This window comes from Vigna umbellata, chromosome 7 (genome assembly GCF_029865625.1).
Source record: "Vigna umbellata cultivar VRB3 chromosome 7, Vumbellata_1.0, whole genome shotgun sequence".
NCBI classification, from domain to species: Eukaryota; Viridiplantae; Streptophyta; class Magnoliopsida; order Fabales; family Fabaceae; genus Vigna; species Vigna umbellata.
In genome coordinates, this window is record NC_142171.1 from 23,149,483 (window position 1) to 23,171,975 (window position 22,493).

General features: G+C 36.1%; 2 protein-coding genes across 3 annotated transcripts; one reads left to right on the forward strand and one right to left on the reverse strand.

The window, feature by feature from the left end:
* Positions 1-1,763: 1,763 nt before the first annotated feature.
* LOC124841417 (putative pentatricopeptide repeat-containing protein At5g52630) lies at positions 1,764-4,290 on the reverse strand. The gene is made up of 2 exons (XM_047317718.2): positions 2,410-4,290; positions 1,764-2,205 (listed from the first exon to the last, which is right to left on the reverse strand). Exon 1 carries the CDS (start codon positions 4,285-4,287, stop codon positions 2,536-2,538), a length of 1,752 nt encoding a protein of 583 aa, XP_047173674.1. The 5' UTR covers positions 4,288-4,290; the 3' UTR covers positions 1,764-2,205; positions 2,410-2,535.
* A 169-nt stretch (positions 4,291-4,459) lies between these two features.
* LOC124840984 (uncharacterized) lies at positions 4,460-20,909 on the forward strand. 2 transcript variants are annotated; one of them, XM_047317367.2, is made up of 23 exons: positions 4,460-4,737; positions 4,817-5,024; positions 7,946-8,027; positions 8,522-8,798; positions 9,289-9,387; positions 9,494-9,634; positions 10,236-10,412; positions 11,103-11,305; positions 11,409-11,552; positions 11,622-11,710; positions 12,249-12,393; positions 12,552-12,598; positions 13,324-13,379; positions 14,389-14,552; positions 15,758-15,945; positions 16,865-16,925; positions 17,011-17,083; positions 17,951-18,052; positions 18,172-18,268; positions 18,349-18,465; positions 18,559-18,788; positions 18,904-19,044; positions 20,468-20,909. In XM_047317367.2, exons 1-23 carry the CDS (start codon positions 4,468-4,470, stop codon positions 20,648-20,650), a joined length of 3,294 nt encoding a protein of 1,097 aa, XP_047173323.1. In that variant the 5' UTR covers positions 4,460-4,467; the 3' UTR covers positions 20,651-20,909. The 2 variants fall into 2 exon arrangements, with proteins under 2 accessions (XP_047173323.1, XP_087951695.1); XM_088095569.1 differs by lacking the exons at positions 4,460-4,737; positions 4,817-5,024 and having other exon boundaries at positions 7,959-8,027; positions 8,532-8,798.
* The last annotated feature ends 1,584 nt before the right edge of the window (positions 20,910-22,493 follow it).

A 22,493-nucleotide genomic window follows, 5' to 3' on the forward strand; every position in this document is an offset into this window, starting at 1 on the left:
ATTTTTATGTTTTTAATATAATTATTATTATAATATAAATCATATTTTAATAATTATTAAAATATAAAATTATATTAAATAATATTTAAATTTTAAATTAAATTAAATTATTATTAAGGTGGTGAAGAGTGGTTTTAATAAGAAAGAAAAAAAATGGAAAAGTATTTATTAGAGTTAAAAATAAAAATTTTGAAAAAATTGGAGATGCAAAATGAGATGTTAAAAGGTTAAAAGTAAAATTTTTAGAGGTGTAAGGTAAGATGTTGTGTAGGGTGAAACACATGTTCATATGGGTGTTACTCCCTCCACCACCACAACTTACTTCCTCCACCACCACAACTTACTTCCTCCACCACCTCATTCCCCTTTTATCCTTTTTTTTATTTTTTCATTCCTAGTTTACCCTTATTAAAATTTTAGGGTTAATATTATTTAAAATTTCACGTGGACATTTATTCTCTTTATCATTCTTCCCTCTTTCTCTTTATTATTTTTCTGAGGTTGTCTCTTACGCTACTTCTTCTTCTCTTTTATAGAATTGTGACGTGAGAGTGTGGTGGACTTTGTGTTTAGTAAGATTGAAAATGGGAAAGCAATTCATCTTCAGCCGTGAGTGTGGTGGTGCTAGTTCAGAGGCGTGAGAGGTTCAGAGGCGTGAAGGTGCGTAATAAAACCCTAAAATATAAACCGTATAATCTTTAAACGGATGTGAGCATCCGTCAATGGATGTCAACATCCGTTTAAGGGAAAACGGATGTCAACATCCGTCGACGGATATCGACATCCGTTTCAGATCCAAACGGATACTCGACATCCGTTTTTGGCCTGGTTATCTTCTTCCTTTCTCCCAACACATGCACACAGCAAAAAAACGCAGAGCACAACACAGAGATATATGCATTACATTTAAAAAAAAAATCAAAATATCATCACTAACCTTGTGAGGAAAAATGGAAGATGATAAACAAATGTGATGGAATTTGGGTGAGAATCTGAGAGGGTTGGGAGGTGGGTGAGAAGAGGTAGAAAGATAAATTTTAGGGTTAAAGTAAATAATTAGGATTAAAAAATAAAAAGGTTATTTGTGTAATTATAAAATGTTAGTTTTGTAATTCAAAAAATATGTAATAAAATTGGGGAGGTGGAGGGAGAAAATGTGGTGGAGGGAGTAACACCCGGTTCATATTTGGGGCTACGTCAAAACTATATGGGCCAACTGCAATGAACTCATGGATATTGCTTTCTGCACCCATCAATTTCTAGCTACACTCCATTATTTTTTAAAATTCCATTTTTACCCATGTTCATTTTATTTTGGGGAGGTGCTTGCTAGGTCCCGGAGATGTGCTGGTGATTTGTGACAGGAATATTATTGAGGTATGAGTTATGCATATACAATTACTGAAATGTGCAGGTAAGTAGAAAATGATTTTTTTGTTTCCAGAAACGTAATCTATATTTCCGGAAAATTAAAGTCGTAAAAGTATTGTTTAGTCTCTTCCGGAAAGATATCTGGTGTAAGTTTCGGAAAAAATAGTTAGAAAGTGCTTTCCGAAAAAGTCATTTCGAAAGATTGAAATTCTCCTTCTGGAATTTTTTCTCCCACCCACTCACCTCCTTGGACCCTTCACTATTTCACTGTCATATATATATATATATATATTATATATATAATATATATATATATAATTTAGTAAAATTAAAAAAATACTTTTATTTATATACTAATTTATGTAAAAAAATTTAAAGGAGTCAAAACTCCCTTAATTAACCATGAAGCTCCGCCAAGAATATACATACAAGGAGATGTCAGATCCGTTACATAATCGTTATTAGAGCAGCTAAACATAGCTATGCCTTACACTTTAGATGAACACACAACACACAGTATGCTGAAACTAAAATCCATATATCATAACTATATAACCAGTCTATATCTCAGGCCAAAGCATTAAGAGCAAGAAAAAAACTCAGATCACAGGTATCGACAGACGTCAACTTTGGCAGAGGAGCATCACAAAAACTTGCCGGCCATGACAATTTAAACTTGCGACTTGGCTGGCATGTCATTGATGTTCCAACCTCAATCAAAATGGTATGGAGAAGTCAACTGAGTAATCAGAAGCGCCATCAAAACTGCTACTTCTCACATTCACGCATCTTATCTATGTCTTTATATTTGAAGGTTGTCATACCCTGGAACATCTACAAAAGTGCAAATTAGGTTGTCATATAACACACTAGGTTTTGTAAATGCAACAATTGATAGTCTCAAGAATGGTATTCAAATTGCTTTTGGAGTTCTTCGTGGGGTATGAGTACAGTACTATATAGGCTTCCCTTTTCCCTCCCATCACGTTATCTGCAACGGCAAAAAAATAAATAAATATAAAAAAGATTCAAAATTACCACGATCTATACGCGGCGAGATAGCAAAAGACAAGTTGAGAGTTGATGCTACTCTGTTCCTCCTCTGCCACTGAAAATAATTTGATTTGTTCAGTGACTCTCATGTTATTTATCACCTTGCCATCATCACCAATAATCTCCGCATGTACATTTTCCCTCCTCAAATCGATGGAACCGGTTATTATCCCTCACAATGATTACCCTTCCGGTACATTTGCTAATAAACTTGATGGCAGTGTGGCAATCACCACAAACACGCAAGTTCTTCATCACTCTGATAGGTCGCTCCTGAGGAAAAGTAATAAGTCCAAACGCTATGGCCAACCTTTCACTATGATACCTTATAGTTTGACTCTTCTCATCTCCGTCCACTTCTTTTAACACGAAAGACGTGTCTGCAACGTACCCAGCTTTCGCAATTTTCTCTCCCAGCTCCTCCAACTTCTCATAAATTTCCTTGGTCTTCCCATGAGACCTATCCCCAGCAGCAAATGTATGAACCCTGTTACCCTCCTCCACCCAACTCAAACCAGTTTCTTTCTTTATTCCCTGATCCCTCAGCATTTTTCTCGCTCTCGCCGCCTCCTCCCATCTCCCAGCAGCAGCATAAGCATTAGAAAGCAAGACATTAATCCCAGAACTTACAGCACCCATCTCAAAAATCCTATCAGCCACAAATGAAGCCCATTCAGTGTTCCCATGAATCCTGCACCCAGTCAACAAAGCCCCCCAAACAGATTCCGTTGGCTCCATAGGCATGCCCTCAATCACCCGAAACGCTTCATCCAACTTCCCAGCACGACCAAGCAAATCGACCATGGTTGCATAATGCTGCGATCCGGGTTCAATCCCATGCTCCTTCATCAACCCAAAGTAATGCTTCCCCCTCTCCACCAACCCCGCATGGCTGCACGCATAAAGCAGACACAAGAACGTGATGAAATTCGGCTTCACCCCGACACTCCCCATCTCTTCAAACAGCTCAAACGTTTTCCCCGTGTGAGCATGCTGAGCACACGCAATCAACATCGCATTCCACATGCCAAGGTTCCTAACCTTCACCTCCTCAAAAACTTTGTAACCCCCTTCCACAACTCCACACTTGGAGTACAACGAGATCAATGAACTAGCCACAAAGCAGGACGAGTCAAAACTCGTCTTAAAGCACAATCCATGCACTTGCTTGCCCAACTCAAACAAAGTGGAAGCACTACAAACCCTCAAAACACTAGACAATGTAAAATCATTAACTCGAATATCATAATCCTGCTGCAAAGCACATTTAAAGAGGTTCAAAGCCTCCTCATCGAGACCCAATTGGGAGTATCCATATATCAGGCCGCTCCAGGAGACAACGTTTTTATGAGGCATTTCGTCGAACACCTTGCGCGCGTTGTTTATTTCGCCGCATTTAGCGTACATATCGACGAGGGAGCTTCCAACGAACACGTCGAAGTGGTTGGCGCTTTTTATGGCGAGGGCGTGGAGGGAGTGGGCGGTGGGGAGGGACGAGAGGGCGGCGCAGGACTTTGTGGCGGTGGGTAGGGTGTGGTCGTCGGGAAGGAGGCCGTGGCGGAGCATGCGACGGAAGAAGCGGAGGGCGAGGTGGGGGAGGTCGTTCTGGGCGAAGGCGGAGATGACGGAGCTCCATGTGGTGGCGGACTTCTGGGGAAAGGAATCGAAGAGTTTGTGCGAGGAGTGAGGAAGGTTAGTTTTGGAGTAGAAGTTGATCAAATGATGGCAAACCAATGGAAGAGCTTCAAACCCTAATTTGATAACGTATGCATGGAGTTGAAGACCCTTGGGGAGTAACCTTGAATGTGTTAGACACACCAGCACCTTGCAAATGTCTCTGCAGTCACTCTGCGGAGGGAGCATTACAGACGGCAGTGAAACGGGACCAACACGCTGCGTCACATCTTATTTTCCTTTTGGGCCTACATTAGGCCCAAATATGAAAAAATAAACAAAAACTGACATGACATTCAGTTCATTGACGTCGTCTGGTTCAGTTGAATAAGTGTAAACTTGACACCAAGGTAGTAGGCATAGAGAAGAATGGAGGGAGAAGAAGAGTTGCTGTGGAAATCGGAGCCACAACGCGAGTCCATCGTCTCCGTCACGCTCGCACGTGCCATCACTTCTCTTCTCACTTCCCGTCCTAAGAAGCTTCACGACTCTATTTCTCGCCTCTCCTCACATTCTTCGCGCTCGCACACTTCACTCGTTTCCCTCGAAGACTCTCTCTGGTTTTTCCACAGCTACGTTGCCGACGCTGCGACCAATAATTCTTCCCTCGACCAAGTCCTTCTTCCAATCATCGACAGCGTATGCATTTTCTCCTCCTCAATTTGTTTATTTCGGATTCTGCTTTCTCTTCGTTACGATGTGTTTTTCGTGTTTCCAGGTGTTAAAGTCCAAGCATGGTGACCAAGCTATGCTTCTGTTGAACTGGCTCTTCCAGGACGAGCTTCTTTTCCAACCCGTTGCCGAGGCTCTCGCTGGCGTCGTTGCCAGAAAGCACGTGCACGACCGCTACTTGTTGCTTGGTTGGTGCCTCCTTCTTCGGAATCTAGTTGAATTTGAAAGTTCCGCTCATCAATCCATGTTAAGTGGTGAGTTTCTAGTACTTGAGATCTAAAACTGAGAAAAATAGTTCTGAAGGGATTAGAAGACCCTTCTCAATTCTCTTATTTATATAAATAAACTCTGGTACAATAGATAGATGGAAGATGAAGAGATTGTCCTAGCTAGGAACAATCATTATAGATAACCCAACACACAACTACCTACTTTAGGCCCTGCTACACTAATCATAGGGAGACTTAATAATTATTCTAACACTCCCCCTCAAGTTGGAGCATACAAATTGTATCTACCAAGCTTGGAACAAATAAACTCAATCCGAGGTCCCCTTAACGACTTAGTCAACACATCTGCGAGTTGGTCATTTGATCCAACAAACTCAGTACAAATTTCTTTTGACAATAATTTTTCGCGAACAAAATGACAATCAATTTCTATATGTTTGGTTCTCTCGTGAAACACTGGATTTGATGCAATGTGAAGAGCAGCTTGGTTATCACAATACATCTATGTCACAGAAGTTAAGCTCTTGAAGGAACTGCTTCACCCATATAAGTCACATGTTAATGAAGCCATTGCCCTATATTCAGCCTCAGCTGTTGATCGAGCCACTACATTTTGTTTCTTACTTTTCCATGAGATAATGTTTCCTCCAAGGAAAACACAATATCCAGTAGTAGATCGTCTATCAATAGGAGAACCTGCCCAATCAGCATCACAATATCCTGATACCTGAAGACTTCCTTTTTCTTCATATAAGAGCCCTTGCCCGGGAGCCTTTTTCACATACCTTAGAATGCGAATGATAGCATTCCAATGGCCAACACATGGAGCTTGCATAAACTGACTAACCACTCCAACTGCAAAAGATTGATCCGGCCTTGTAATAGTGAGATAGGCTAGTTTTCCAACTAGCCTCCTATATCTCTCCGGGTCGGGGAATAATTCACCTTCTTCTGTTGTTAATTTTTGATTTGGATCCATAGGGCTATCAACAGGTCTACAATCAATCATGCCTGTTTCTTGCAAAATATCCAGAGCATACTTCCTTTGGGAGATTACAACTCCATCTTTTGACTGAGCTACTTCAATGCCTAGGAAGTATTTGAGGCTCCCAAGATCCTTGGTTTGGAAATGTCTACACAAATACTCCTTCAATTGAGATATTCCAGCAGTATCATTTCCTGTAATAACTATATCATCAACATATACTATCAAGTAAACACATTTCCCGGGAGACGAATGATAATAAAAGACTGAATGATCTGCTTCACTGCGTTTTAGCCCAAATTTTTGAACAATGGAGCTAAACTTTCCAAACCAAGCACGTGGTGATTGCTTGAGCCCATATAGAGATCGGTTCAATTTACAAACCATACCAGACTCCCCCTGAGCAACAAACCCTGGAGGTTGCTCCATATAAACTTCTTCCTCAAGATCACCATGGAGAAAGACATTTTTGATATCCAACTGATGAAGTGGCCAATGACGAATGGCTGCCATTGCAAAGAACAATCGAATGGTAGTCATCTTTGCCACGGGAGAAAAGGTGTCACAATAATCAAGAGCATAAACCTGAGTGTACCCTTTTGCAACCAGCCGGGCTTTGAGCCTATCAATGTTACCATTAGGGCCGACTTTAATTGCATATACCCATCGACAACCAACAGCCTTTTTTCCCGGGGGAAGTTGGATATCAAAAATGCCTTTCTCCATGGTGATCTTGAGGAAGAAGTTTATATGGAGCAACCTCCAGGGTTTGTTGCTCAGGGGGAGTCTGGTATGGTTTGTAAATTGAACCGATCTCTATATGGGCTCAAGCAATCACCACGTGCTTGGTTTGGAAAGTTTAGCTCCATTGTTCAGCTTTGTCAGAAGGTACTTGGCTTCCATCCTGCTCGAGGTGGTCATAATGTCCTTGACCAAGGAACCACATTTCTACAGCAGCAGACCAACATAGATAATTCTTTCCGTTTAGCTTTTCGGAAGTGATTGAGGGACTTCCAGAGAAAGAAAGAGCACTTCCAGACGCCATTCTTTGATAAAAAGAGGAGAAGGAACCAGAAAAACCGTGAAGAACCAGAAAAACCGTGAAGAACCAAAAAACCCTAGGGGGGTCTTAGGGTTTTTTTAAAGGGGAGCTTCTGGACATACCAAAGTAATATTTTGAGGGGCAGAACGGACAGAGGAGCAGAGGGCGACAGCTATGGAGGTGGCGCGGCGACTTTCCGGTGAGCAGAGGGCGGCGCGTGGACAGCACGCGCCTGTTCGCAGCGCACAAAGAGGCGGCGCGTGGAGGAGAATCAGGCGAACCCACCGGTGGGGTTGGCTGTCGCGTGAAGAGGCGAACCAGATCCAGTGGTCGCCGGACGGAACAGTGACGGCGGACGGCGGCGGACGGTGGCAGACGGCGGCGAACGGCGGTGGACAGCAGCGGACAAATGCGAGGTGGCAGACAACCAAGTTGAAGAACTACAAACTGCAGTTGACAGCTGCAGATAGTGGCGAGACAGCCGCGGACAACGGCGAACGGCACCGGACAGATGCAAACAACAGTGACAGTGCTGGTGGACAACCCAGGACAGAAACCAGAGCAGGATGAACCTGCTCTGATACCAACTTGAGATCTAAAACTGAGAAAAATAGTTTTGAAGGGCTTAGAAGACCCTTCTCAGTTCTCTTATTTATATAGATAAACTCTGGTACAATAGATTGATGGAAGATGAAGAGATTGTCCTAGACTGCTAGGAACAATCATTATAGATAACCCAACACACAACTACCTACTTTAGGCCCTGCTACACTAATTATAGGTAGACTTAATAATTATTCTAACACTAGTTTTCACTCTCGCTATTTCAACTCAAGTATGACAGAGAACATATTTGGAAATAGGAAACCTTTTTATTTTCAATTCATTTGGATTAATTAATTAACTTGTGTTTGTTAGGGATACGGGAGAGGTATGGAGATTTGTTGAAGATACTCTCCTCTTGTCTTCCGGATTTGGCCAGTATTGTTAATAAAGGAAGGTATTGTTCTTTCTCATGCATCTCTTGTTTCAAAGTGTAATGTAAACGGATGTTCATGTTGTTTAGTGGTAGATTTTTCCCGTGTGCATTCAGCATTGGACTAGTGTAGTTATCAAGATAATTGTCTTTTATATTATTGTATGTTATGTAAACGTATATATGTCTTACATTGTATATTCAAACATTCATCTAAATACCCCGCTCTCTTTATAGGCTTGAGTCCTGATACTGTCAGGAGCTACCATTGTTGGCTAGAGGCGTTTGATTGATTATAAATGTGTTCAATGATAAGTCTCACTTGTGCACAGCTGCTCCTCTTCATAAATTCATCTTTTCATGTTTCCTGTTGCAGCATTGTACCCATTTATTTTACCAATAATGTCAAGCCCATATCTCTCCCATTTGTTTTTTTGTGGATGGTATCATTATAATGTTCTTTTATTAATTCAGTGATTATTCCTCAATTTTTCATTATCTGACCACTGGCTTTTCAGTACTTTGCAGGATGGTTTTGAGTTGCCATCTCGCCTTGGAGTGTCTGCGGCTGATTGTTTTTTGTCCCTTTCGGGAGCATTAACAAAAATGGCGGACAATAAAAAGTTGAAGTTAAATGCTAGAGCAAAAGATCAGGCAATTACTTTTGTACATTCTCCTACTACTGACAAGAAGGAGAAATTGGATTCAAAATTTTTTATGTCAATGATCGAAAGGGACTTTACTCTGTGGCATCATTTAGATGACATTATTTGTTTGGTTCGAAGACTCCTTTCTGTAAGTTATACGGTCTTTGTTCTTAATTCTTTGATTGATATATTCATCATATGCAACTGTGATATACTATGAGGAAAATCATATTGAATAAGAAAACATTAGAAAGTGATGGCATTATTTAACTACATTGTGAATAAGACTTTTAGACGGTCAGCTATGGCAACATTTCCTGTTACATTGAATTTGGTAAACAAAACCTGTCCTGATTTTAGGTTCATGATTAACCCTTTTTCAATGTTCCTTTTCAGAGGGGCAACTAAGGTAAAACTATCTTCAATTTTGTGATGGGAACTCATTGCTTCTGCAGAAAGTATAATCAGACACAAACTTGTAACTGAATTCTAACTGGCATACAAAATTACTGCTATGAGCATGCATATGTGACAAGAATGTAAAAAAGATGGTTCAAGCTGTAACTTCTTCCTGTTGCTTTCTGTTGAACTTTGCACTGAACTTATTCAGTTGTTTAATATTCAACTCTACATTACAGTGGAGCAGGAAAAGTCGTTTTTTACATGCCAAAGGCTTGGAACAAGTTCTTAAATGGCTGCAGGAGATAAAGAATCACCACGGATCCTTTCAACTAGAGGCAGGTTCTGGAATCAATACGTTTTTTTTTTGTCTATTTGATATTCAATTCAGTCACTTACTAGTTTTCTATGGACCATAATTTTTCTTTGTCTGCGGCATTGAAGACTGATTCTAATGCTCTGAAGACTGGAGATTTACTGCTCTGTTCTTGCTGGAAGCATTATAGTGTGCTACTACACCTGGAAGATAAGAAGTTCTCGCAGCATTACAAGGAACTGTTGGACCAGTATATGTCTGGCATCCAGGTTATATACAGTACAGAGTAGCTATATATTTATAATGATGTCTTGAAGTAATTTGAGCAACCACCTTATGTCCCAGTTGATATGGATGGCAAGGTGTCTCTATTTGATGTTGCGAGGGGTGATAAAATTGTTCTTGTTTTAGCACTTCTGCTAAGAAAAATATATGCTGTCTGACTTCATCATATTGTATAGATATTTAGGCTTTAACTTACGGCATATATAAAAGGGAATTTTCCTTTGACTATCTGGATAGTGTCTCTTGTGCAATTTTTGGCAGTCTTGTGGTAAGTAAGAGTGTTTGTGGCATACATTTTATTTAGCACTTTGTGAAGCGACAGTCTCATATTAACTCTGTAAAATATACTCAACGATATCTCCATTCACCACCAGTTTTGTGGTGCGTTTTACTTAGATTTGAGCATATCTTATGGTGAGTTTGTAACTGTTACTAGCTAGAGATACATCAATTCAAATTAATCAGAAAAAGGTCAGTAGGTGATAATATATTTGATATGCTGACATGATAACTCAATTATTTCTGGTTTCATATGATTGTGCGTGCTGAAATTATTTTTGTTTCTGATGTCCATGCAAATTGCAGTATTATATGGACAACCACACTGGTGGTGGCCATATTGACAACAATGATGGTGGGTTGGAGACCAGAAAGTTCTTTTTGAATTGTTTATGCCTGCTTTTGGGACGTCTGGATATCAAGAGATTTGAAAGCACAGTGTCGGAGTTTGGGATGAATATCTCACGCATTCTAGTACCACAGGTACCTCTAATTGAGGCCTTCTTGGGGAAATATATTGCAGATATATTTTTAAACAAAAGTGTTACACAACCATTTAATCATGCGAATGAATGTGTTATATTCATTCTCCTTCAAAATCAATTTTTTTTCCCTTGCATGGATCAGGTTTAGCACTCAATTTTAGTTAGAACAAGGATACCATCTATTAGTATTTTTATTATAGCCTTTTCTTAGTTCTGAACTTGAATGACATGTTGACGTGGATTTTGCAGTGCCTTTAATACAGTAATAATGTCCTTTCATCTGATAGAAAGATCAATGCTGTTATTTTCAGCAGTAACTGTCGGTTGAATCTGACATTTGTTTTTCTAACCATTCCATAGTTAATTAACATTGTTTGTTTACCAATGATGCTCTGTCAAGGCAGAGTACTGTTTTTAATTTTACAAACTGAGTCCAGATGTACTTGATGTTTTACAACTTTAAGTTCACATATTTGATACAGGCATTGCCATCTGTTATGTGTAACCTGGGTTATGCTGCATATTGGCATAGAACTATAGTTCGTGCATTGCTTATTATCGACATATTTTTTAGTTATGATGTATTTAGAAGTCAATGATTAATCAAACTGTGATTTGGTAATTTGTGTCTAGATTTCCTTACCAGTTTGAAAATTGAGCATTTATACCTTTCCTCTTTTTTCTGTAGCTTAATTGCACTGATGAGGATGTTATAGCTGGAGTTGTTTCAATATTCAAGGCTATCATTCTGAGGCCAGATTACTCACAAGAAGATGCACTTGCTGACAGTAGGAAGGCAAATAGTGTGATTCCTTTTCTGCTACACCTTTTAGATGAGCGGGATGGTACAGCTAGAGCTGTTGTTATGTTGATAGGAGAATACTGTTCAATGTAGTCATTTTATTCTTTCTCTTATGATACTGACTAAAAACACTTTTTAAGTCTAAAATCTTTTCTTTTAAATTTAGAACTTATACATATAAGGATTCTCCAGGAGCAAAGATGATCACTGTCTTATGGAAGTTCTGAAGCGCCTTTCTTCTGGAAACATTTCCCAGAGAAGAAATGCTATGGATGTTATATCAGAAGTCCTACGTATATCATCAAAATCACAAAGTTTAATGTCTTGTTCTGCTAGGTATGACGCTTATGTTGTTATACCAGTTTTTAGTTGTTGTATATTTATTTGTTGAAATGTGTATTTTAGGCAAGATATAGCCAACAAATTGCTAGAGCGGCTTGGAGATGAAGAAATTATGATTCGTGAACAGGCATCCAAATTACTTCCAATGATAGGTTAGCATTAAAACTGAAATGTAAAGTGTCATTTTTTTTTATACAGATTTCTTATATAAATTGGCAAGTATTAGCGGGTCTTGTATTGGCTGGAGCTTTATGGATGATTGGTTCTTGATGTGGTGCTGAACCTTCTTTTCCCAATTGTTAAGCACCATCTTTTTGGTTTTTAATTTTAATTTAAAGCAAAAACTATTGGTGGCCTATGTTTTATTCTCACATAAAGTCTATAGAGCTTTATATCAGGAGGTTACAAGGTGTGTTTAAGATGTGTGATTAAAGCAATTTATAAGCTTGCATCTAATAGCTTTAACTTATAGGTGGCTTCTTTGCATTTCCTTTACTTTTTTTTCTCTTTGAAATGATTCCTTCATTGTCTTTATTTGTTGTGCTCCTCTCCTTTAATGAGTTGCGCATTTTTTTAAGCCATAATGTTTTCACTTTATTTCCATATTTGTTACGGTGATCTAGAAAATATCTTGTCACAAAAATTTTACAAATGCGTGTGACAATTTTTATTGGTGAATTACTTTTGCAGACCCTTCATTGTACTTGCCTGCACTGGTTGGTCTTGTCTACTCTTCAGATGAGAGACAATCAATTGCTAGTGATTCCATCATTGAGGTCCTCAAACATCACAACCAGAGAATTGAAGTCATATTCTTGTTTCTTGACTGTCTTAGGTATGTCACCTTTCCTTTGCTCCTTCTACTGGGCCTCTAAAGTTTGGAGCTCAACTTATAGAAACTGTTTCTAGAGTTGGAGTTCAAAATCTAATAATTTTTTATAGGTGAAGATATCATTCATTCTTGGCTAAAATTTTACCTTCTTATCCTTGTAGCAATACCAGTATAAGCCTAGACTTTCCACAGTCCGATGGAGATGAAGGTACTTTTTTTCCCTACTTCCATCACTGTTTGAAATTTCATTGCATAGTTCTGTATTTTATATTAACCTTTATCGAATATAGGTTGAGCATTTATTGACTGCTGTGTAATACTATCAGTGGATTAGTTTTATGTTGTTTAACAACTTCTCAAGTGGCATTTGATACCATAGATTTGTGGATAATTTTGTTTGTAAAATTCCATACCAATTTCAATCAGCTTTTTCACATCTGTATCTCCTAAAACTAAAGTTCATCAAGTTTTCTAACACAGTTTAATATGGAAAGTAATGGCCGCTTCCTTTGAAATTGTTCAAGATCATGCACTATCCAGACATTGTAAATATGAAAATCACATTCTGCTGTTGAAGCAATAGTGTAAGATCACCAAATTCTTAATAGTGCTAGCTGATTTTCACTGGCATATAATATAAGGATGCATAATACTGCGCAATATGCATAACTACATATCACTTTAATGTGTTATATTTTCAAGATGCACATCAAAGTACATGTACATAATTACATTATAGGGTCCACTTCAAATTGTGATAATTTCTTATACTTTTCCTTGTTCACCACTGTGACTGTAAATATTGAACAGTTTGTAATATCTGTTTCTTGTTTAATTGAACAGTTTGTAATATCTGTTTCTTGTTTATCCACATCCGTTTTATGTTAAAAATACTGCATTTATTATGTTCTCATTTTTTTTATCTGGTGTCAGGGTCAAAGTTGGATACTGACCGATTACTCAAACTGGTTCCAGTATGGTCTAAAAGTGTAAGATGGTAGATTGAGAAATTATGTATGGCTGTAGGATTTGGTTCACTCTAAGGTTCAGAGTAAATGCATTGAATTATAACTGTTGATAGGAAAATTACTACTGATATTTTAACTCATTATTTGTCATGCATATGTATTCTGTCACAATTACAACCATTGACTTTCCAATCAATGACTGCAACTATATACCTTTTCAGAGTGCATGTCCTGCATTCCAATAAACGGTTATAACTTACGGCCATTACCTGTTTTGCTTTCTCTCTCCTTTTGTTTTTGTTTTTTAAATGTGGGAATTGCTTCTTTTTCTTTCTATGTGGAAATATGACCAAGAAAATGGAAATAAATGACTGATGTAATTTTTGCTTAGGTCAAGTTCGTTAATGGGATGGGAACTGTAGACTTTTTAAGACTTAATATTTGTGATAAATAGTAATAGATTATTTCAACATTTAAAGACTGCTAATTTCTGAAGTGATGTGCTACTGGAACCCAAATAATCCTAAAAGCAATGTATGTATACCTAAGAGTGATTGTTTATCTCTAATATTCTCCCTTACGTTGAAACCCTTTGTTCTCAAATCATGGACAATGACATAGTACTAGCCCTCATGACCTGGTTAAAGTTAAATTCTATGATGATTTGGGGAGGCTACAAGAAAACTCTTAGTATTTGGTAGAAGTTGCTCTTGCCCATGTTAAGAACCAAAGCAAGCTAAAGTTTAAGCTATTGGGTACGGGGTTACCATTGTCTTTCTTACTCTAAGCTCAGTTCTTGAAGAGTTCAGGTTTGGCCGTTTTTTTTAATTGATGGTGACTGTTTATTACTTTTGGTATATCTGTTTCCCTTTACATGTTCACCTGTGGCTTAACCATGTACACTTGCATTTTATGTAAATATGTTGGTTTACTGTTATCAATTAAAAAATATACTCCAATAAATGTATTTTCAGTACAGGAATCAACACTAACAAAAAATATTCTAATTTGTTATTTCCAATATTATCAGGTTCAAGACTGGAACCTTTTAATCGGACCACTGGTTGACAAGATGTTTGCAAATCCATCAAATGCAACTATTGTCAAATTCTTGAGTTATATAAGTGAAAACTTGGCAACTGTTGCTGATCTTGTATTGCATCATGTTATGTTGCATGTTAGAGACCAGAAGCAGTGAGTATATGAAGTACAATGTTTTAAATATCAAATGTTATCTTTGATCCTTAAACCAAATATTATAGCTGTTATGTTTTCCCCTTATTTATAATTTTGATCTCAAGAGCCTTAACTGCAGAACCAAAGACCCGTGTGCTTGTGACAAATACTGGATACAATGAAAATTCACTTCATAAGAACTTTTAAATCCAATGGATGATAACCTGATGCATTCCACATTGATTGAGAGTTCAAAGAAGATATTTGAATTATGCTCTAGTTTATTGAGCTGAAAGGCATGGTCTCAGTGTGGAATGTTGCTTGGTTGGCTGGTGTGTTATAGAAGTCAAAGACTTAAGGAATCCATAATTTTTTCTGATCTTATTAGCCAAGCTGTTAAAGCATGAAAAGATAATGAAGAATTATGCTCTTATTTTATGGTTGGTTTTGATTTATCATAATAGTTTTTCTTTGGTAAATTAGGATGCATTAGTAACTCTTTCCATCTCTCTTCAAACACAATTTATGTAATTACAGCACCGGACTTTACAGTGGCTTGACATTACTTTGTTGTTTGGAATGTCTACATTTGTTCTATTGTAATTCAAGGAACAGCAGTGTTTTAAGTCTACATTTGAGAAACGGTCCTTCCTACTGATATATTTGTCCTGGTTGTATTGCATATTTTTTTTGTTTGTTTTGGGACAGCTGTCAAGTTTATGATGACTAATAATTTATGGTTGGTTTTCTTTTCTCATACGAATGTTGCCCCTTGGCTTTTCTATTCATCACTTATCCACATGAAGTGCACAATATATGCATTATTACTGGCCAAGTGATCAAAGTTTTATTTCTGCTTCAGTTTCTTTCTAATATGATTGTAGTGTGTAATGATTGTACGAGATTTATCATGGTCATATACAATATTTCCAGTGTGTAAAAGTGTTTATTTGAGTCAAATGGGACATGCTAATCTCATTCATAATATCATACTGTGTCTTCATTTGGATTATTATAATATTAAAATCTTTTTGTCCTTATATTCTGTCATCAGAGTGAATGTGTCTATATAATTGTCTCAAAAGTGGGAAAATTCTAGTGTAAACTAAATGCATTGACAATGGATGTGTAATCACTAAATGTAATGTGGCACAAAGACTTGTGCAATTATTTAATTTGTTGGTGATAATTTCTTTCGTGATACATTTTCAATTCTGCTGCAGGATTGGTGAAAGTTTCGTATCAAGATGGGAGCAAAGAACCTACACAAGTGAAGAATTTGAAGAAATGCAGCTATCTCTGTTCGAGCATCTTTGCCCTTTGCTCATAATTAAAATTCTTCCCTTGAAAACTTTCAACGACCTCAATTCATCAATTATGTATGGGCATCTCAGTAAAAACATAATCCATGGTATATATTTCTGCCTTGTATCTGCCTGCCTGATTCTCTTGATGGCTATATTGATTCTACCATTGCCCAATTATTGTTCGCATGTCAAGGATTTATAGAGTCTGCTACCTTTTTTTTTTCCACATGCAGATCTTCTCTTTTAGAGGTTTGCTTTTTCATTATTTTTTCTTTTGTTAACAGTTATCCATTCTGTTTTACCTGGTATTAAAACCTGTTTATCTAATCTTCTGATGTGCAAATTTAAAGCTCATGGAATCAGATTTTGTTCCTGTTTCTATTTGCTCAAGACTAAGGCACATCTAGAATTTGGTTGCTGAGCCCATTGAATTAAGATTACTGTGGTTTTTTAATGTTTCCAAAAGTTGGATGCAAAACTTAACTACTATGTGATTCCTTCGTATAATAAAATCTTGTTCTAGTTTAGTTTGACACTGTAAGATGTTAAATATGGACTCTACTTTTACATTTTGTGGATATTCTGCTACTTTGTTTAAATGTGTCCCTAAATGATCCAACACTTAGTAGACTTGTATTGTAGACTGTAGTTAAAAGAATGACGGATGGACTGAGACAATACGGCCACTTAGAATTTTTTAAATTCTCTCTTCCTTGCCAATGTTGTCAGAAGTTCATCTGCTCAAGGTGCTTAAAACTATACTAGTAGTAACTGATATTTCGCATAGATGAAACTAAAAGGTAGACAAAAGAAGTCTTACCACTAAACAATTCATTGTTAAGGTTGTTAGTTTTATACAGTCATGATTCTGGACTCCAATCCTAATACAATCTCATGTTCTTGAGCATCGAACATTAACTACTATGTTTGTCAGATCAGACATTGTATCATTTTTCGTTTAATTCATTGAGTTTTTCTTCTGAAGTTATTACAAACTGTGTATATTTCTTCCTTGCGAGGTAGATGCAGCAAACAGAAACACTGATATTGATTGTGATTGTATCGCTGCTTTCCTTCTAAACAGGTTGGTCCTTGAAGAACATAGCCTGTCTCCTTCAACTAAACATTACAGGAGCCTGATGCATATGTCCTTTATTCATTTGTTTCAGGGCTTTTTGTGAGTTTGAATTTGAAGATGTTCAGAAGCTCTCTGCTGAGCTGTGTGGACGCATTCATCCACAAGTAATGTTCTCTTCCCAATCCCCCTCTACCCTGGAATTTTACAGGAAAGACATCCACGAGAACAACCTTGGTTTTATTTACATTTCAGTTTGAGTTTTTCTTTACACTGTCTTGTATACTACATTATTAGGGTGTAAGCCGGTTGCACCTAACCTGCAATCCTTTCTAACCCAATCCAATTGCATTTTTCTGGGTTGGGTTGGGTTTGGACGTTTTTGTGCACCCAATTAAAATTGGTTGAGTTGGGTAACGGGTTCGAATTCCAAACCTAATAAACCCGACCTAATCCAACTACATAAATATGTAATAAAAATATTATTTGTCCTATTAATTTACTACAAAAATGATTTTATAATATGAATATTATTTATAAATTTGTTATAAATATTGTTTATGCCTTATAAATATTAAGAAACATTGAAAATATTTATGTTGTGATATTTCTTAAAAGTTAATAATATTTTTAAATTATTCAACCAATGACCCAAACTGACCCGATTATAATTGGATTGAGTTGTTAAATAAAAAGAGGTAAACCCAACCCAACTAAATTTAATTGGGTTTGGTTGGAAATTAGATTAAACTCGACCTAACTTGAACTACTTACACCTGTACTACTTTACAACATAATTGAGTTTTAGATGAAATTCTTCAATACTATTATAATTTTTGTTTTGATGCAGTTCTTAGTTCTGCCAGTTTTCGATAATCAATTACATATTCTTATAATAATCCTTGTTTCTTCTCTTTATGACTGACATCTAATCTGAATCTGGCACCACAGTAAACCTTATTAGTTGTAACCTATTGGCAGTTTATATTTATTAAAATGTCCCTTCAACCTTTCTATGCTTTCTGATTTTTTAGGTTCTGCTCCCATTTGTTAGCTCCATATTAGACGGAGCTGTTGCCTCTAAGAATATACTGAAGATAAAGACCTGTTTATTTTCAATCTGCACATCACTTGTGGTAAATATTTCCCCCCATCATTATTTAGATTTTTTGGTGCTTTTTACTAGTTTGTTTCAGTTTCTGGCATTTTCTGCATCAATTTGGCTGGCAATAAGGTGCCGTTTTTGGATTTACAGGTCAGAGGATGGGAGACACTCTCTCATCGTTCAATGTATGCAATCAGAGAGATGATTGAAACTGTATTGTTATGGCCTTGTCTGAACGCTGATTCAGGTTTGTAAGAATTTTGTTTCTAAGTTTCTTTCAATTTTATTTGAACCAAATCTAATTGTGATGATTACGTTTTCTCTCAGTTTCTAAAGCACAACACGGATGCATTGATTGTCTAGCACTAATGATATGTGCTGAACTACAAGCTAAGGAATCAATCACTTCCATGCCTGGCAAAATTAGGGCCCTTGGAAAAGAAGGTATTATTGATGTGTTTTAGTGAATTTTAAGCTTGATGCTCCAGGTTAGTTGAATGTGACTTCATCTCAGTTCTTTTGAGTCTTCTGCTGCAGGGAAGTCTGTTGTCAGCTATGTGATCAATCAGTTCTTTAACTACAAGAATGAACGAACTTCAACTCCTGAGTTTGGGGATGAAAACTCGGAATTTGTTCCTGCTTCAGTTTCTCTCTCTTTTCGTCTGTGTATGGGTAATGTTCTCATTAGCACTTGCCAGAAGATACCTGAATCTTGCAAGAAGCCCTTTGCAGCACAAGTTATTCCTTTTCTCCTTCAATCTCTTGAGGTAACAGTGCATATTAAGATCACATTTGCCTGATAGTACTCGTTTACTAGAGTTTTAGTTTTTGAAACTTCAACAATCTTGATTAGTTATGAAACTAACTATATTTGGCTAACAGTTTGAAACGAAGTCAGAGATTAGAGCAGCATGCACCCAGGTTCTATTTTCAGCTGTCTATCATTTAAGATCTGCAGTTCTTCCCTATGCATCTGACCTTCTCAGAATTGCCCTAAAAGCCCTAAGGAAGGAGTCAGACAAGGTAAATTACCTTTGTCATTCACCATTAATAATGCTACATATGTTCTTCTGATAATCAATGTTAACATATATGTAAATTTATCAGAATTAATAGTTTTACACAAGTTTCTTATCTATCTACTTGCTGCATCTTGGGTTTGGTGTATTGACCATATTGTTGGTAGGTGGCTTAATCGTGGATTGAAACTAATTACTAGGTCACTTAAAAAGAATTTTATCGACTTTGGTACCATAATATTTGACAATAAAAATTTATGGTTGTGTTCTTTTTTGTTGGCGTTTTGAATGTTGTCAAATATTTATAGCAAGCTTCACAGGTAAATTGTATCACCCACTCACCATTGTAATTTTATTAGACTGTCATATCTGTTAGCATATAGCTGAAATAATGAAACATGTTAGAATCAATATTGTAGGGTTAAATATGTTTTTATTTCCTAAACTTTGATGCAAAATTAGAATTCATTATTTTAAACTTTGATATAGTTTGGTTTCTAAACTGGAAAAATTAATAGATATAGTCCTCTTAATCCAATTTCGATAAATTTTTTTGACGTGTTAAACACGGTTTTAGTATGGTGTTTGAGTCTTTTATACCAATTGAAACGTTCCAATTCAAATGTCAGCCTGGAACACCGTAACAAGTCCAAAAAAATTAATATCTTTGGGTTAAAAGGACTATGTTCATTCATTTCTAAGGTTTAGAGACCAAAATGTATTAAAGTTTTGGACAAATGTGAATTCTAATTTTGCGTCTAAGTTTAGGGATTAAAAACATATTTAACCCTAATATTTTATCTTCATGATGTTTATGAGTATCTTAGGACTTCAATTATATCTCAAAACTGGTTTTCCATGTATTTAGATTATCTGTTAGGAATAGTTTCCCTATTTTTATCTCATGATTTGTCTCCTTGTTTAATTTTAATTTAGATTACTGTTTAGTCTATAAGTAAGGGTTTGAGCTTTATTTCTTATCATTGAACTGGAAAACACACTATTGAATAAAGTCATGAACTCAGTGACCACTCTCTCTTTTGTCCTTTGCCCTCACTACTTTATAAAACCCCATAATTTCAATAATATCCTTGTTGAATTGAGGCAAATAAAGTCGCATTAAATTTCAATCTGAAGTTTATTTTAATTTAATTTCTATGTATGTATGTATTGACAGTGTAAAACACAGAGACTATTTATTTATATTTATTGGTGTGGAAAATATTTATTGAAATTAAAAGGAAGGTAACCAGTAGAATTGTGGTAATCAAAATGTTGGGAGAAAGGCAATGGATGACAGCTTGGTATAAAGTGGACAAGTAAGAAAGCTGATACGGCTTTCTTTTGAATTTGAGTGTAGCCGTATTATTTCTCATAACGTGTGAGAAAATGTCGTATTATGTTTATGCATTTTTAATGTTCAACAGGAAAGGATAGCAGGTGCGAAGCTCATAGCATCACTTATGGCCAGCGAAGATGTGATTTTGGAAAACATATCTGTTGGACTATTAGAAGCCAGGTCTGTACTCTCAACCATATCTTCGTCAGATCCTTCTCTTGAGTTACAACAGCTTTGCCGCAAGTTGCTAGCATGCATATCTTCTCCTTGAGTTGCAACGAACTCTATTGTAGGCTTGTAGCGGTATATCACTCTTTCCCCCCTTTTATTATTCAGTGTACATAGTTCACTTTCGTATGCGCAGATAAAATATTTTTGAAATAGGTTCGTTGCATACTTGTATGAGACAAGAAGAATACATTCCCATGATCATGTTGTATACAACATCTGTTAATACCCGTTAACGTCAAATTCAGGGACATGCATGCAGACTTCCATATCTTTTGTTTTTTTCAGACAATTGGCATCCATCCATTTCGTCCATATCGTGTATTTTTCTGCTTTCGCTCCTTTCTGAAAATGAAACGTTTAAGATGAGGTAAAAAGCTACATCACAGCTGTATGCTGGAGTTCAACTTGGCAATAGTTTTCTTATTGAAAAACAAGGTTTATTGAAGAGTGTGGTATGGAAGAAAAAAGGCAAGAAATTGTACGGGATAGTATTTTTATGGGGATTGACAGGGTACAGGGTATACTAAGTGAGAAAGACAATTTTATACGAGAATGGGTAAAATTAATTTGGGCAATGAATATGCAGATGATCGGATTAAAAAATTTTCAAGTCGCATAATAAATAAAAATATTAATTGCTCTTAACTTTAAGAAATTCACTTCAATCGTGTATTTTTATTTCAATCTTTCACAATAAGATGTAGTGATAAATGTTAATGATATAACTATATTTTGATGGAGTTGAGAATTTTTTTTTTTGTTCATTTGTGAAAATGTTTTATGTAAGCTTTATTTGTATAGATTAACTTTAAAAAGAGATTTGGTGTTGTGAAGAACAGAGCATATTTGCGACATTTCTATAAATGAGATTTAAAGCAAAAAAATAAAAAATAATTTTGACACACCCATACATCCGTCCCATTCCAACATCTTGGATAGTAAAAGTTAAACCTCTTTTGTCACTTCAAATACTGTTCAACAAATAGTACAGAAAAATAAAAAATGTAAGTACTATGTAATAATAAATTAAAAGTTTTCATTCGAAAAGGTTTTTATATTCTTGTTTGACTATGTTTGTATCATAATTATTATGAAATATAATTGAAATTTTGAAAACAATACAGAGAAATAAGAAGTATTGGAGTGTCATAAAAGTGATTACTCTGTAAAATTTATCGTGTCATTACTCTTTCATTCCGAGCTTGAATGACAGAATGATGAGCATCTGATTTGAGTGCTGGTCCCTGTAATAAATTATTTAACAATCATGGACCGATCGTAGAAAAAAAAAAGTATCTGAGCGTTGATTACTACATTTTTGCATTAATTTAAAAATATATTTACCCTTATAGAATATTTTCATGTTTTGCCCTTGAGAGACAATATAGTTTCATCTTCATTTCTATTCGTTTGACTTAATATTTCAAAATTTTTATTAAGATTAAATTAATATTAAACATGCATTCAACACAGAAAATTAATTAAAGGCCAAATTGTTCTTTGGAGATTAAGTTTAATAATATTTTTTAAAGAATCAATATGTCCCGCGAGATATTTTTCAGGAGTATCTAGCTAGCTAGCAGGTGCGTACGCCTAAGTTATTTTAACAATCTAAAGTATCTTTTTTATATAAAAATAATATAATCCTATTCTACCAGCGACATATTCATTCTTTTTTTTTTCTCAGTCAATAGTCTTAGCATTTCACTACATTTAATCCAATACAATTCTACCTCGCAATGCAAATTGTTCAATAATTGCACAATCAAATTCTAGATTTTCTGTATTGAGATGTAAAGTGTTTTACTATTCCTTATTCCTCCAAAAGTTAATTTTCAAAATTTAAACATAATAACAGAAATCAATATATGTTTGCTTTGATA

Bases quoted from the DNA above. Each gene is read 5' to 3' on its own strand.
- LOC124840984 (XM_047317367.2), top strand. From the start codon at position 4,468: ATGGAGGGAGAAGAAGAGTTGCTGTGGAAATCGGAGCCACAACGCGAG. The intron at 5,025-7,945 runs GTGAGTTTCTAG...TGTGTTTGTTAG, and splicing joins TCATCAATCCATGTTAAGTG to GGATACGGGAGAGGTATGGA. The intron at 11,711-12,248 runs GTTAGCATTAAA...TTACTTTTGCAG, and splicing joins CAAATTACTTCCAATGATAG to ACCCTTCATTGTACTTGCCT.
- LOC124841417 (XM_047317718.2), bottom strand. From the start codon at position 4,287: ATGCTCCCTCCGCAGAGTGACTGCAGAGACATTTGCAAGGTGCTGGTG.